General features: G+C 43.2%; 1 protein-coding gene across 4 annotated transcripts in view; it reads left to right on the forward strand.

Moving 5' to 3' along the window:
• Window positions 1–16,270, forward strand: part of CUX1 (cut like homeobox 1) — a 622,185-nt gene that overhangs the window by 439,642 nt on the left and 166,273 nt on the right. For 3 of the 4 annotated variants that reach the window (XM_063956056.1, XM_063956058.1, XM_063956057.1), the window contains one exon: window positions 15,273–15,575. The exons of the other annotated variant lie outside the window; for it this stretch is intronic. In XM_063956056.1, coding sequence (XP_063812126.1) covers window positions 15,273–15,575 — 303 coding nt within the window. The remainder of the gene's footprint in view (window positions 1–15,272; window positions 15,576–16,270) is intronic. 4 annotated transcript variants of the gene reach the window in all.

The following is a 16,270-nucleotide window of genomic DNA, read 5'->3' on the forward strand; positions in this document are numbered from 1 at the left end:
CTGACGGCATTCTGACGGTCGGGATTCCGGCGTCGGTAATTTGACCGTCTGGATTCCGACTGCCGAGATTATGTACCCAACCCAGTTTTAACCTGTGCAGTAAATTCTAGTGCAGTCTGTACTTACTGCAAAATATATACTCGCATGTGAAAGTTAAGTTTCTGTGAAATATGGGCTGACATGGAGTTACGCAGGATTCCCAGTTCTGTAAAGTATTTGAAAGGGGTTCCATGGAATTTTTGTTACACAGCAATCAAAAGATTTTTTTCATTTACTTGTAAAAAATGCAGACTTGATAATTTTTTTACATTAAACTATGTTTGTTTTGTGTTTGCTGTTGTGCTTATGTTTCTGCATCATTAGGGTATTTGTTGCTGAATTTCTATGCTTTTATGAAGAGTGCGGAATTGTAATGGGAATAATGGAGATACAGTTCACTGTTACATACTGTTCATTGCTGTTAACCAAAGTGTGACTATCCTACTTCTTTTTTTTTTTTTTGTTATCTTAATTAAAGGTGTACACCTTTTGGATTACAAAATGTGGTTGGTTGTGGTCAACCACAGAGTAGTTAAGTAAACTTGTACACTCCTGTTTGCCGTCATTGCATAACGGTAGGAACTAATTAAATTAAAATTACAACTACAATATATATGCCTGTGATCTTGAAAACTGTATCAGTGTCAAGGGGTCTGGCACTGCGTGCGCCATTATTCAGCTCATTTGCTATCTGCGTTGTTTACTAGGACCATCTGGCTGGGAAGTACTAGTCACTACAGTGCGGACACTATCTGCAGGAGTCTTTGGGCCTAATACAGACCTGATCTCATCAGCAACATTTTTCTCTTAATTGTCAAAACCATGTGCAGTGCAGGTGGGGCAGATATAACATGTGCAGAGAGAGTTAGATTTGGGTGTGGTGTTTTCTAACTGAAATCTAAATTGCAGTGTAAAAATAAAGCAGCCAGTATTTACCCTGCATAGAAGCAAAATAACCCACCCAAATCTAACTCTCTGTGCACGTTATATATGCCCCACCTGCACTACCAAACAGACTGTCATAACTGTGCTAATCGCACTTATGCGTAGATGGTTAGAAGTTCTACCTTGCTCTCACTTATTGCCTGGGTACAGATTTAGCTGAATAGCTCCAACCCCCCTCCCACCCATACCCCCAGTACCATGCTGCCATCACCTGTTGCATTAGGTCAGTAAAACTTGTTACACAAATGTACACAATGGCACACATTGTGCTGTCTGGTAGCCAAAGGGTTAACATTTCACACCACAACAGTCGAAGGGTTAACAAAGTCCAGCAATACTTCTCTTCTTAAAAGGCTTATGGATTTGTTAGCGTAACAAGGACAAATATTAAATTTTAAGCTTTAATGTAGAAAAAGAAAAGAAAAAAAGGATACGTTGTACAATATTTAGATGTTGTATCCTTAACAGAGAGGCCTCTGGGAAATCCTGATGTAGAAGGTAGGTTTAGAGGCAATTTCAGGAAAGGAACACAAATATGCATTCTACCAAATCTGGACTGTTGTAGGTTGTGTGCACATTTTTTATATATTTTGTTTAATTTTTTTTTTATTACTCCACTTACATTAATACAGAGCACTAGCCATATTTAATAACCCACATGAATGCTCCTCCCCCAAATGCACTGCACTGTAATCTGTTATATTTATAGCCGTTATGACTCAGTTCAGACATTTGGAAACTAAACCTGATTATAATGCACAATACTATGAGGGTGCAGTTGTTACCTATGTAACTAGGCCAGCCAGTTGGTTTGTTTGCCAAAATAAAAGTTTTAATTGAGTAGAAAAAGGTTTAGGCAATACAAACCACACTTGTGCCACCTACTGTAGGTATGTTTGTGTACAAGCTGTTTGATTAATGACCCACTTACAAGGATGCAATGCAGATTTAGCCATATGAAATTGATAATCATATAGTCGAAATCCATCTGTTTTGTTCACCTATGATAAATTGAAGGGATGAATATTTACCAGCATTTCTATCTGACACAGAACATTCCATTGTGTCCTGTTCTTTACTCTCTTCCTCATTTTTAAATCCTATGGGTTTCCCTGGGCTGAGTACAGATTCCTTTCTGATAGGACTATAGTGTCTGTAACTGCTAGTTGAAATGAAAGCTGTGCCAGACATCCGTGGACATTGAGTGTATGCTGCCCCACTTGTGTACTCTAACGTAAAATGGTAAAATATATATATATATATATATTCATGTATGCGTGTCTGTTTGTGTTCTTGAACAATGCTTTGTGTGTCTGATTAGGTGCCCTGGGAAAATCCATTTCTGACCCATTAACCTTCGTTTAGTATAGAACCATGGAACCACGTACCATGTCTTTATAACAATGCTTCCTTTGTTCACGTAGAAAATACATCCTTGAATTTAAGTAGCCATCGATCATCAAAACCTTAGACACATTGAAATCCCCCTGCTTCTTATTCATTATTAAAATAGTTAATGCAGCATTTTATCCATGCATTATGTATAGACTGTGTTTTCAGTATTGGTCAGTGGGGGCTGGATTGTGCACCTTTTTGAAGTTATGCTATTGATTGCTATTAATAGCATGTTTAGAATCTATTTGAGCTAATAAAAAAAAAGTTTTATAAGCCATTTGAAATTTTGGAGAGACTTCTACCCTTCGCCAATTTGAACCCAGTTCATTAACTTCTCTAGTGGGAAGAGTTAGGGGTATGGAACGTATTCATACTCCTAAATAAAAACAATCAATAGACCCACGTTGCCGAATACTTTAGCTTGTATGGGGATAATCTAATTGAGTTTTGACATTAAAAATTAAAAAACATAAAAAATAAAAAGAAATGATACTTTTGATTGTTCACTTTGTTATTATATTTCTTCTAGGAAGATTGTTTAATAGTGAATTACAGACACATAATTTCCAGCATTGTGCACCTATCTGAACTTAAAAATAACTCCCCTATGTTACAGTAAGCATTGGGTTCTAAAACCAGACACTTAAAAATTTAGCTGGTAAAAGTGTTGCCCTTTTAAATTTCGGGCATAAACCTGGTTGTAAGCACGAAGTTTTAGAACCCGATTATTAGTAAATAAACCCCCAAGAATAAAAAAATAAAAAAATTATGATGTAACTGCAGTGATCAACTAGGGTCTTATTGGTAAGAAGTATCAGAAATTCCCATTTAACTCTTAATATCACATATGCATAATGCTATAGTGCTTAAATCAACTAACGGACTTACATATACTGTTTTTTTTTTTCTCTTATTTTATTTTTTTCCTAAATCGCATTGCCCTTGCTAAACCTCATGCCGCTAAATGCTGTTTAATCTTCTTCTGTCGCTCCGTAAAATGTATAATGTGTAGCCCTGTATACATGCAGTGTGGCAGAAAGCATTAGACAATTTTTAGTATGTCCTTACTGTGGTCATATTGTAAAGAAGAGTATCAGACCAGTCATCAGATAAATAATGTTTGGGTTCTTGTCAAAATGTCACAGAGCACCCTGCCATTTCATTTCAGCAACTTGTCCTTCTGAATGCACAGTACGCCTTATGGCACGCCAGCAGTAAAAATGTCACTTACAATAATTACTTTTTGGTGAAAATGCTTGCTGACTTCCTACCTTCAAGCTGTTTTTTACACAGCGGGGAGATAATAAGAAATGACTTTATCCTGACTGCTCAAATAAACACTAAATGGAATTTAGGTTATTATTACTGAGAATTGAGGGCCGTGTCCGGAAAGTTAAATGGGGGATCTGATAAACGGAAGATTTTTTTTTCCCTTTAAAATGATAATTTGTTTCCTACTCCTCATTTCTAACAATCCAGTCGCTCAGGCAGAGTGCTTTTTTATTACGGTCTAAAATATTGCTTTTACTGAACTACTGTATAAAGACATATCTTTAATTTCATGTACAGTATGTCTTTGTGTGTGTGTGTGTGTGTGTGTGTGTGTGTGTGTGTGTGTGTGTGTATATATCTATGTGTGTGTACGTACGTACGTACGTACGTTTATGCACATATATATATATATATTTGTATATATTATATGTGCGTGTGTATATGTATGTGTGTGTATACAAATATGTATATATGTGTGTGTGTATATATGTATGTACATACGTATGTGTATGTTTGTATATATGTGTATGTGTGATCTGCAACCCATAATACTTTCCTCTCACCCACCCGCTGCCTTTCTAGTACAATTCCTAGTCCATGTTGAATGAGCTACCGTACAGAGGTTTAAAAATTACCTTTTGTCGTAGACATATAAAATGTTCAATCTCTACACGCTGCTCTTTTAGTTTTTCATTTTACATAGTAAAAATCCCCAAAAGGTATCTGCTGTATTAAACCTACGGCAAACACATCATCTTGTCAAATGTGAAAGTTTTAAATTAACAAGCTTCTTATAATTGACTCTGCTGTAGGCTACAAAACACGATGTGCATTTGGTTTCTTTTTAGTGGCGTTTGATACATGACATCCGCTGCCCTTGAAGTGTGCTCTTTTATTTTTCCAGTACTAACAGTAAATCCTTGGCTCATGTCATTTCACTTTCCTGCAGTACTGAAGCCCCTTTACCCACTGGCATCACAATGCATGATTTTACTATTTTTAATGCCAGTGAAAGCTTGCTAACAGATATGGGAATAGGACCCATTGGGCTTCTACCGTATACCCACAAACAGTAGGGACAGTTATTCCAATGCTCTCTTTACCTGTCTCCCATTCATCTCCCCAGCCACATGCGCTGGTTAACCTCCATATGTCCAACCTGATCATGATTCACATGCGTGTCTATAGCGGGTTAGCAACAGTAGTGGTATTCAGCCATACCGGTTGTGGCTTTAGCCAGTGTGACAAGTCCGCAGGCACCATTTATTAAATAGGCTACAACTGCACTTATACCTCACTCAGGGGCAGATGTATTAAGTGTGGAGAAGTGATAAATCAGTGATAAGTGCAAGGTGATAACGCACCAGCCAATCAGCTCCAATATGTAAATTTACAGTTAGGAGCTGATTGGCTGGTGCGTTATCACCTTGCATTTATCACTGCTTTATCACTTCCAGGCTTAATACATCTGCCCCTAAGTACACAGTAAATAATTATGTTTCAGTACATGTGCTAATCACAAAAACAAAGGCTGCTAGTCTGTTAATATGAAAAGGCTTGTGGATTACTACATATTATGGGTAGGTTGGACATGAGCAGGCGTCTGCTGATGTACAGTACCGTGATTTAATTTGTTTTCGTCTACGTCTGCTTCATTCTGTTACACACAACAGTTGGAAGGTGCAGCAGAGACGTAGATGCAGTGCACAAATAGCATGCTTCCGGAGCACAGACAGGCATGTCTTCTCGCTGCCAAATCCATCTCCAAGCTGTTTGTGCTTAGGCGTAGCGAAGGTATACTGCTTTAATCATTTTATTCTGTCATTTTCTCACTACAAGGAATACCTCAGAAAAAGCACATGCGCACTTCTTGTGGCGCAGAGCTCTATAGTGTAGTAATTAATCTTGCTGCTCCGCAAGGTTTGTTTAGGCTGATTCAGGGAACAAAATTTGAGTAAAACTTAAAGCTCTGTGCACTTTATCAGACGGGCAGCCATAATGTCGCCCTTGCTGTAGGTTAAAGGACGCAGACCCAAGAAGAAGTCTGTTAATCATGTAGAGAATTCATGCCATCCCTGATGGTGTACAGTGAGCAAGATGGATGACCTGCCAATTTGCTCCTGCGCTTGGCTGAATCTGGGCAAATTTACAGTACCGATTCTCAGCTGCCTGCAGTGCAGAAATAACATTTGCTAGGTTATATATTCTGTTTATAGTGACCTTAGGGTTTACAGCAGCAAAGCAATCGGATTTATAATATGAAGCTTTCCTTTCGGGCATAGAAAAGGTGGAATAAATGTAAAACATGTGTTTGTTATGTTCATGTTCCTTATGTTATATAAAAATAGCTTGCCTTATTTATACAGAATACAATTATAACCATGCATAAAATATTCTGTCCAATGTTATTTGCGTTTGTGATCTGTGTGTTACTTACTACAGGCTATAGACATATATTTTTACACAAACATCCTGCTTGGTACTGCCAGTCAGTACCACATGAAGGCAAGAGTAAATAATCTTGATTATGTACATTTATTGCACAACAATGGACCAAGAAACTTCATCTGTTTTGAGACCATTATAATTAATCTACTCATAGCTTTCCTGCATGTTGACACTTATTATAGGTCTTGTCGTTTGTACAAAACATGTTGTTTTCTAGGAAACAAAAAACTCATGGCTAACACAATAATAGTTATAAGCGTATGAATATTTCAGAGTTGGAGACACCATTAAAACGCATGTGAATACGTACGACCAAAGCAGTATCATATTGGCAAAATAGATAGATGGCATGTTCAATGCCAAGAGCATTATCACATACTCATACGTAGCAAGATTAAAGGGGGAATGCAGGGAATACTATACCCCGGGCCCCCTCTGTCAGCAGGCCCCCTGGTCAGAGCACCCTGACATCACTAGCTCTCCCTCTTGTACAGAAGCAGAACCAGGCATCCAGAATGCAAGCTAAAAAGTATGCAGTGCAGACAGAGACACAGGAGTATCATATTTCATGAGCTACTGGACCAGAAAAGAGATAAGAGGGGAAGAGAGCTGTAAGTGACCCAGTTATCCCAGCTTCTCTTTCGCCCCACCTGGGTGTCTGGGTCTTGTGTAACCTGTTATCTAAGGAGAGCATTTGGGTCTAGAGAGAGAGACACACACAGTTCTGCTGAGTCCTGTCCCAGTGTGTAAGTAGTGCAGAGGCTGCTGCTATTTTATTTTTCTATGTGTATTTTAAGGTTAAGTTGTCTTTGTTCCACTAGAAGAAAACTTTATAAAATAGTTGACTCTTAATTAGGTGGAGCTTTGAACAGTACCCAGGCATTATTAAACTATTAGTTTAAATCTGATATACACCATTGATTTAAATTAAATATACATGACATACACCCCCACCTTCCCCCAGGCCCCCCTGTGTTAAGTGCCCCGGGGCCGCCCAAGGCTTAATCTGGCCCTGCACTCATACCTCCAGGAAGCAGTCAGTGTCACAGATTGGCTTCTGTTCACAGTTCGGGAAGAGCCTGTGTACAGCCAGGGCCGGGCTGGCCCACAGGAGTACAGGGGAAAGTCCCAGTGGGCTCCACTGCCTGAGGTCCCCACTCCTTCCTCTAATATCAGGTTCCAGACAGTGCTCTCAAATTATACACTTTTACTCTATTTACATGGTCTAATGACTGTCCAAGCACTATGAGGGCCGGTTGCACCCTGTGGTACCTGCTAACATTCATTAAACATGGACCCTTACCAAAGCGCCTTTTTATGCACTAGTCCGACACTGGGAACAGCCCAACATCTCCAGGAGTGCTGGGGTGCCCCCCTCCCAGAGTGATGAAAATTTGGGGCATGTTGCAAGGCCACACCCCTATTACAATTACAGTTTAGAAATGTTGGGCGGTATTTATACTGTATATGACAATTAAACTGGTTAAATAGGCATCTGTATAAGAAACTGTTCATAAATACATTGCAGTTTTTTTTTACATTGACCCTAGCTGTGGGTTGTCTTTAGCTGGTTGTTCTATTTGTCCATGTTGGCTGGTCTAGAAATAAAATGTTTTGGCTGCAGCAGCTGGTTACAGACTTCTGCCAGAGCTGGCTGCAGCAGGTCCATACAGTAAGCCCAGGCGGCTATATCCAATCTCCTAGCTGAAAGTGTTCTCTGCAGCTGCTCCTGTTCATGAAGCACATTAGCCATAGTATTGGCTCCAAATAGTGCGCTGCTGTGGCTATATCTAGTCACGATCACTAACGTTAGGAGTATTTGACCTCATTAGTCTACAGCGTTGTCTGCATCTGATTTTATTAGTCAGCTATGTTTTCTGCAGCGCATTAGAGTAGTGGGTGCTTTTAGCTGTAATTTTAGAGGCTATTAATCTCTATATAAAATGGGATTGTCATGTGCCACACAAGCTCGGGTTAGACAGGGTCATGAATGTGAACAGGCATTACATAACATTTACTAGAACATGCAGAATGTCAGCATGCTAATAGTATTCAGGAGACGGGGCTGTGGATCTGTAATTCATATGCCATTTATTCATTACAGTATGGTTTGTTTCTTTTTTATTTCTTTTTTATTAACACTTTGCATTTGCCCCGTATGAGCATCTCTAGCAGCTAACGGCTAAACAAAACACGGAGTGTAATAATTACAGTACCTATCGCGTTGCCTTCATTTACAGATTTGAAACTTTTAGTGTTGCTCCATGCCCCCTGCTGTGATTTTTACTTTCTAATAAAGAACATTAATAATAATTTAATTTCTCTAACGTCCTAGTGGATGCTGGGGACTCCGTCAGGACCATGGGGAATAGCGGGCTCCGCAGGAGACAGGGCACATCTAAAAAGCTTTTTAGGTCACATGGTGTGTACTGGCTCCTCCCCCTATGACCCTCCTCCAAGCCTCAGTTAGGTTTTTGTGCCCGTCCGAGAAGGGTGCAAACTGGATGGCTCTCTTAAGGAGCTGTTTAGTAAAGTTTTTTTTTAGGTTTCTAATCAGTGATTCCTGCTGGCGACAGGATCACTGCAACGAGGGACTTAGGGGAGAGACTTGCAACTCACCTGCGTGCAGGAGGATTGAAGTTTTAGGCTACTGGACACTGAGCTCCAGAGGGAGTCGGAACACAGGTCAGCCTGGGGTTCGTCCCGGAGCCGCGCCGCCGATCCCCCTTACAGACGCTGAAGAAAGACGGCGGAACGGAGGTCCGGAAACAGGCGGCAGAAGACTTCACAGTCTTCAGAGAGGTAGCGCACAGCACTGCAGCTGTGCGCCATTGTTGCTACACGGCTCACTGACACGGTCACGGAGGGTGCAGGGCGCTGCTGGGGGCGCCCTGGGCAGCAATATAAATACCTATTTGGCAAATAAATACATCACATATAGCCATTAAGGCTATATGTATGTATTTAACCCAGGCCAGTTTTCCTAATAACCGGGAGAAAAGCCCGCCGTGAAAGGGGCGGAGCTTATTCTCCTCAGCACTCAGCGCCATTTTCCTGACCAGCTCCGCTGGTGAGGAAGGCTCCCACTCTCCCCTGCACTACAGAAACAGGGTTAAAGAGAAGGGGGGCATAAATTGGCGATATAATTATATATTAAGAGCCCATATATAGAAACAACACCTTCTAGGGTTGTTATATACATTATGGCGCTTTTGGTGTGTGCTGGCAAACTCTCCCTCTGTCTCCCCAAAGGGCTAGTGGGTCCTGTCCTCTATCAGAGCATTCCCTGTATGTGTGTGCTGTAGGTCGGTACGTGTGTGTCGACATGTATGAGGAAAATGTTGGTGAGGAGACGGAGAAAATTGCCTGTAATGGTGATGTCACTCTCTAGGGAGTCGACACCAGAATGGATGGCTTACTTATGGAATTACGTGATAATGTCAACACGCTGCAAGCCGGTTGACGACATGAGACAGCCGGCGGACAAATTAGTATCGGTCCAGGCGTCTCAGACACCGTCAGGGGCTTGTAAAAACGCCCATTTACCTCAGTCGGTCGACAGACACTGACACGGACACTGACCCCAGTGTCGACGGTGAAGAAACAAACGTATTTTTCCTTTAGGGCCACAAGTTACATGTTAAGGGCAATGAAGGAGGTGTTACGTATTTCTGATACCACAAGTACCACAAATAAGGGTATTTTGTAGGGTGGGAAAAAACTACTTGTAGTTTTGCCTAAATCAGATAAATTAAATGAAGTGTGTGATGATACGTGGGGTTCCTCCGACAGAAAGTTATGGGCGGTATACCCTTTTTCCCGCCAGTAGTAAGGGCGAGTTGGAAAACACACCTTAGGGTGGACAAGGCGCTCACACGCTTATAAAAAACATGGCGTTACCGTTTCCAGATACGGCCGCCCTCAAGGAGCCAGCTGATAGGAAGCTGGAAAATATCATAACAGTATATACACACATACTGGTGTTATACTACGACCAGCAATCGCCTCAGCCTGGATGTGCAGCGCTGAGGGGGCTTGGTCGGATTTCCTGACTGAAAATTTTGATACCCTTGACAGGGACAGGATTTTATTGTCTATAGAGCATTTTAAGGATGCATTTCTATATATGTGTGATGCGCAGAGGCATATTTGCATTCTGGCATCAAGAGTAAATGTGATGTACATATCTGCCAGACGAAGACACGACAGTGGTCAGGTGAGGCAGATTCCAGACGGCATATGGAAGTATTGCCGTATAAAGGGGCGGTCCATTGGACCTGGTGGCCATGGCAACAGCTGAAAAATCCACCTTTTGTTACCCCGAGTCACATATTGGCAGAAAAGGACACAGTCTTTTCAGTCTCAGTCCTTTCGTCCCCATACGGGCAGGCGGGCGAAGGCCAGTCATATCTGCCCAGGGGGAGAGGAAAGGGAAGAAGACTGCAGCAAGCAGCTCATTCCCAGGAACAGAAGCTCCTCACGGCTTCTGCCAAGTCCGCAGCATAACGCTGGGGCCGTACAAGCGGACTCAGGTGCGGTAGGGGGTCATCTCAAGAGTTTCAGCAACACTCGCAAGGGAACTCCGGGATCCTACATGTAATATCCCAGGTGTACATTGGAAATTCGAGACGTCTCCCCCTCACACAATTCACAGGCTGTATTCCCAGCAGGTGATAATCAAAGTACCCTTCTTACAACAAGGAAGGGGGTAGTATTCCACACTATATTGTGGTACTGAAGCCAACCGGCTCGGTGAGATCTGAAATATTTGAACACTTACATACAAGCGTTCAAATCAAGATGGAGTCACTCGGAGCAGTGATAGCGAACCAGGAAGAAGGGGACGATATGATGTCACTGGATATCAGGGACGTTTACCTACAGGTCCAAATTTGCCCTTCTCACCAAGGGTACTTCAGGTTCCTGGTACAGAACTGTCACTATCAGTTCAGACGCTGCCGTTTGGATGGTCCACGGCGCCCCGGGTCTTTACCAAGGTAATGGCCGGAATGATGATTTTTCTTAAAAGAAACATGGACGCTTTCCTGATAAGGGCAAGGTCCAGAGAACAGTTGGAGGTCGGAGTAGCACTATCTTAAGTAGTTCTACGACAGCACGAGTGGATTCTAAATATTCCAAAATCGCAGCTTTTTCCGACGACACGTCTACTGTTCCTAGGGAAGATTCTGGACACAGTCCAGAAAAACGTGTTTCTCCCAGTGGAGAAAACCAGGGAGTTATCCGAGCTAATCGGGATCCTCCTAAAACCAGGAAAAGTGTCAGTGCATCATTGCACAAGAGTCCTGGTAAAAATGGTGGCTTATTACGAAGCAATTCCATTCGGCAGATTTCCCGCAAGAACTCTTCAGTGGGATCTGCTGGACAAATGGTCCGGATCGCATCCTCAGATGCATCAGCGGATAACCCTATATCCAAGGAAAAGGGTGTCTCTCCTGTGGTGATTACAGAGTGCTCATCTTCTAGAGGGCCACAGATTCGGCATTCAGGATTGGATGCCGGTGACCACGGAGGCCAGCCTGAGAGGCTGGGGAACAGTCACACAGGGAAAAAATTTCCAGGGAAGTGTGATTAAGTCTGGAGAATTCTCTCCGCATAAATAAGCTTAGAGCAAATTTATAATGCTCTAAACTTAGCTAGACCTCTGCTTCAAGGTCAGCCGGTATTGATCCAGTGGGATAACATCACGGCAGTCGCCCACGTAAACAGAAGGGCGGCACAAGAAGCAGGAGGGCAGTGAAAACTGCAAGGATTTTTCGCTAGGCGGAAAATCATGTGATAGCACTGTCAGCAGTGTTCTTTCCGGGAGTGGACGACTGGGAAGCAGACTTCCTCAGCAGGCATGACCTCCACCCGGGAGAGTGGAAACTTCATAGGGAAGTTTTTCAACATGATTGTGGACCGTTGGCAAAGACCAAAGGTGGACATGATGGCGTCCCGCCCGAACAAAAACGGGACAGGTATTCCGCCAGGTCATGAGACCTTCAGGCGATAGCTGTGGATGTTCTGGTAACACCGTGGGTGTACCAGTCTGTGTATGTGTTCCCTCCTCTGTTTCTCATAACCAGGGTATTGAGAATTATAAGACATAGAGGAGTATGAACTATACTAGTGGCTCCGGATTGGCCAAGAGGGACTTGGTACCCGGAACTTCAAGAAATGCTCACAGAGGACTAAGGGCCTGGGGAGCTAAGAAGGGACTTGATTCAGCAAGTACCATGTCTATTCCAAGACTTACCGCGGCTGCGTTTGACGGCATGGCGGTTGAATGCCGGATCCTGAGGGGAAAAGGCATTCCATAAGAGGTCATACCTACCCTGGTCAAAGCCAGGAAGGAGGTGACCGCACAACGTCATCACCACATGTGGTGAAAATATGTTGCGTGGGTGAGGCCAGGAAGGCTCCACGACGGAAATTCAACTAGGTCGATTTCTACACTTCCTGAAAACAGGAGTGTTTTGGACCTCAAATTGGGGTTCATTAACATTTAAATTTCGGCCCTGTAGATTTTCTTCCAGAAAGAATTGACTTCTGTTCCTGAAGTCCAGATTGTAAAGGATGTATTGCATATACAGCTTTTTTGTGCCCCTAGGGGCACCGTGAGATCTCAACATAGTGTTGGGATTTCTTAAAATCATATTGGTTTGAACCGCTCAAATCTGTGGATTTGAAATATCTCACATGGAAAGTGACCATGCTGTTGACAAATATCTCACATGGGAAGTGACCATGTTGTTAGCCCTGGCCTCGGCCAGGCGATTGTCAGAATGGGCGGCTTTGTCTTACAAAAGCCCATATTAAAATTTTCCATTTGAACAGGACAGAACTGGGACTCGTCTCCAGTTTCTTCATGAAGGGGTGTCAGCGTTTTCACCTGAAACAACCTCTTGTGGTGCCTGCGGCTACTAGGGACTTGGAGGACTCCAAGTTACTAGACGTGGTCAGGGCCCTAAAAATATATATATATATATATATAGTTAGGACGGCTGGAGTCAGAAAGTCTGACTTGCTGTTTATACTGTATACACCCAACAAGCTGGGTGCTCATGCTTCTAAGCAGTCTATTGCACGCTGGATTTGTAGTACAATTCAGCTTGCACATTCTGTGGCAGGCCTGCCACAGACGAAATATGTAGATGCCCATTCCACAAGGAAGTTGGGCTCATCCTGGGCGGCTGCCCGAGGAGTCTCGGCATTACAACTTTGCCGAGCAGCTACGTGGTCAGGGGAGAACACGTTTGTAAAATTTTACAAATTTTGATACTCTGGCTAAGGAGGACCTGGAGTTCTCTCATTCGGTGCTGCAGAGTCATCCGCACTCTCCCGCCCGTTTGGGAGCTTTGGTATAATCCCCATGGTCCTGACGGAGTCCCCAGCATCCACTAGGACGTTAGAGAAAATAAGAATTTACTTACCGATAATTCTATTTCTCGTAGTCCGTAGTGGATGCTGGGCGCCCATCCCAAGTGCGGATTGTCTGCAATGCTTGTACATAGTTATTGTTACAAAAATCGGGTTATTACTATTGTTGTGAGCCATCTTTTCGGAGGCTACTTCGTTTTGTTATCATACTGTTAACTGGGTTCAGATCACAAGTTGTACGGTGTGATTGGTGTGGCTGGTATGAGTCTTACCCGGGATTCAAGATCCTTCCTTATTGTGTACGCTCGTCCGGGCACAGTACCTAACTGAGGCTTGGAGGAGGGTCATAGGGGGAGGAGCCAGTACACACCATGTGACCTAAAAAGCTTTTTAGATGTGCCCTGTCTCCTGCGGAGCCCGCTATTCCCCATGGTCCTGACGGAGTCCCCAGCATCCACTACGGACTACGAGAAATAGAATTATCGGTAAGTAAATTCTTATTATTATCAGTTCAAATGTAAACAATGTGATGTTGACAGGACAATGTCAACGCGGTAGTAATGTGAATTAAAGAATGTTAGCCGTGTTGGCATTAGAACTTTAAGCATGATAGTAAACCATCATGTTTAAAGGGCAGGCAGTCAATTTACCAGCTGTCGGAATCCCGGCTGTCAGGATACCAACGGCGGAATCCCGACGCCCAGTGAAATATCAGCGGTCAGACTCCCGGCCTACGCATCCGAAAAAATGTCTAAAATCTCATGTGATACATGCGGTACACTGTGCGTGCGTACTAAGCCGCTGTTGTAACAGAGACGGGCGGTATCAGTAATGTTGTGGACAAGGTTCCTGGGTGGTGACTGGGAGGGAGCTACAAATGCAGTTGGGGGTGGCGTGTTATGGGTGTGTCGTGGGTGAGTCTGACAGAAGATGCGTACAAAGACACAGGCATAGGAGGCCATAGTCAGACTGAGACACTACACCCCCCATAGGGCTGGTGAAAGTTTTGATGGTGCGACTGATGGTGGAGTGTAAGAATACACCAGTTGGTATTACTGTGTCTATAGACCCTGAAAGTGGGCGTTTCAGACTTGGCACATTCGGCCAAACGTTCAGGAGTTTGTAGTGGCATTTGCTTAAAGTCACAGACGGGTGACCGCCAATAGACGCTACTGCATGTGAGTCAAAATCAGGCCCTTAAAGAGAGATTACATCCACATGTGGTATATAAGGGAGGATGGCCTTCTGTAACAATAAGCTGGGGGTGGTAACTCATTTATTGAATGTATACTGTAGGTTATTTGTATAAAGCCGCCTTATAGTTTATAAATTAGCATTGCTGTCCCATTGAGTACTGCGGATATGCATGTACAGTATACTCATCCTTACAATAGATGCAGAGATACCAGGCGGAGCTGTTGTGTGCGGTAGGGCTTTAGCCGAGCTGTAGAGTATTTGGGTTGAAAAGAAAGTCTGCCCTTCTGAACCGAGGGCCAGTGAACCCTATGAACTAAGATGGACCTGTTGCTGGAGTATAGAGCAGGAGCTAATGCCGTCATATCCCAGCGCTATGTGGTATACCGAAGTTAGGTAAATCAAAATGACAGGGTGTTATAATGACAGAGGCACTACACCACTAAGTTGTCCAGCATATGCAAAGAACAGTTATTCTTTTTTGTTCCCCAAAAAATTGATGTTGCGTGTTGCACCATTTCTGCAGCAAGATGCTAGTACTATTATCTCCGCTAACAAACACCATTTAACCAAAGGGTCTTTTTTTTTTTTTCCTATAGAAAATACTCCAAAGAGCTCAACTAGCTGCAGTCCTGCTCCGGACTCTCCACTGAGCTCCAGTGAGTCGGTGAAGAGCTTGACTGAACTGGTTCAACAGCCGTGTCCTACAATTGAGGCGAGCAAAGAAGGGGAAGCGCAGGAATCTAGTGACGCCACTGCAGGTGACTCCCAGCCAGCAACACCACTTCCATTTCCTGGTCAGTCAGCGCTGAGCATCCAAGAGCTAGTAGCCATGTCGCCAGAGCTGGACACCTATGGCATCACCAAGAGAGTGAAAGAAGTTTTAACAGATAACAATTTAGGTATGAACCAATTCTGTGCACATGCTCCGGGTAATCACTCTGCCCACAATATCAGCTGTCTGTCCACCTGTCTCTTTTTTTTTTCCCCATTTCAACTCTTAGTTGTACCCCAACTCTCTTAACCTTTGAGATCATGGGCAGGACCCTCAAACCCCTTCTACTCTTCTTGCATATAGCTGGCTCCAGTGCCTTCCCAGTCTGTCTATGAAGCTTTCTGTACGCCGACCCCATGTCAGCGGACAGGAAGTGATACTGTCACCCACATTTATCAAGCCTTGGAGAGTGATAAATTGCACGGAGATAAAGTACCAACCAATCAGCTCCTAACTTCCATGTCACAGTCTGTGTTTTAAAAATTACAGTTAGGAGCTGATTGGCTGGTACTTTATCACCGTGCTTTTTATCACTCTCCAAGGCTTGATAAATCTGGGCCTATGGTTGATCATAAAGGGGTCTATTCATGAAGCAGTGAAAAGAGTGGAGAAGTGAGCCAGTGGAAAAGTTGCCCATGGCAACCAATCAGCTGCTCTGTATAATTTTATAGCATGCAAATTATAAATGTTACTTCAATGCTGATTGGTTCTTCTCCACTGGCTCACTTCTCCACAGTTTTCACTGCTTCACGAATAGACCCCAAAGTGTTTGGGTATGCAATTGTGTTTTATTTTATGAGCTCATAGGATGTCTTACAATTC

This window comes from Pseudophryne corroboree, chromosome 2 (genome assembly GCF_028390025.1).
Source record: "Pseudophryne corroboree isolate aPseCor3 chromosome 2, aPseCor3.hap2, whole genome shotgun sequence".
In the NCBI taxonomy this organism is placed as follows: Eukaryota; Metazoa; Chordata; class Amphibia; order Anura; family Myobatrachidae; genus Pseudophryne; species Pseudophryne corroboree.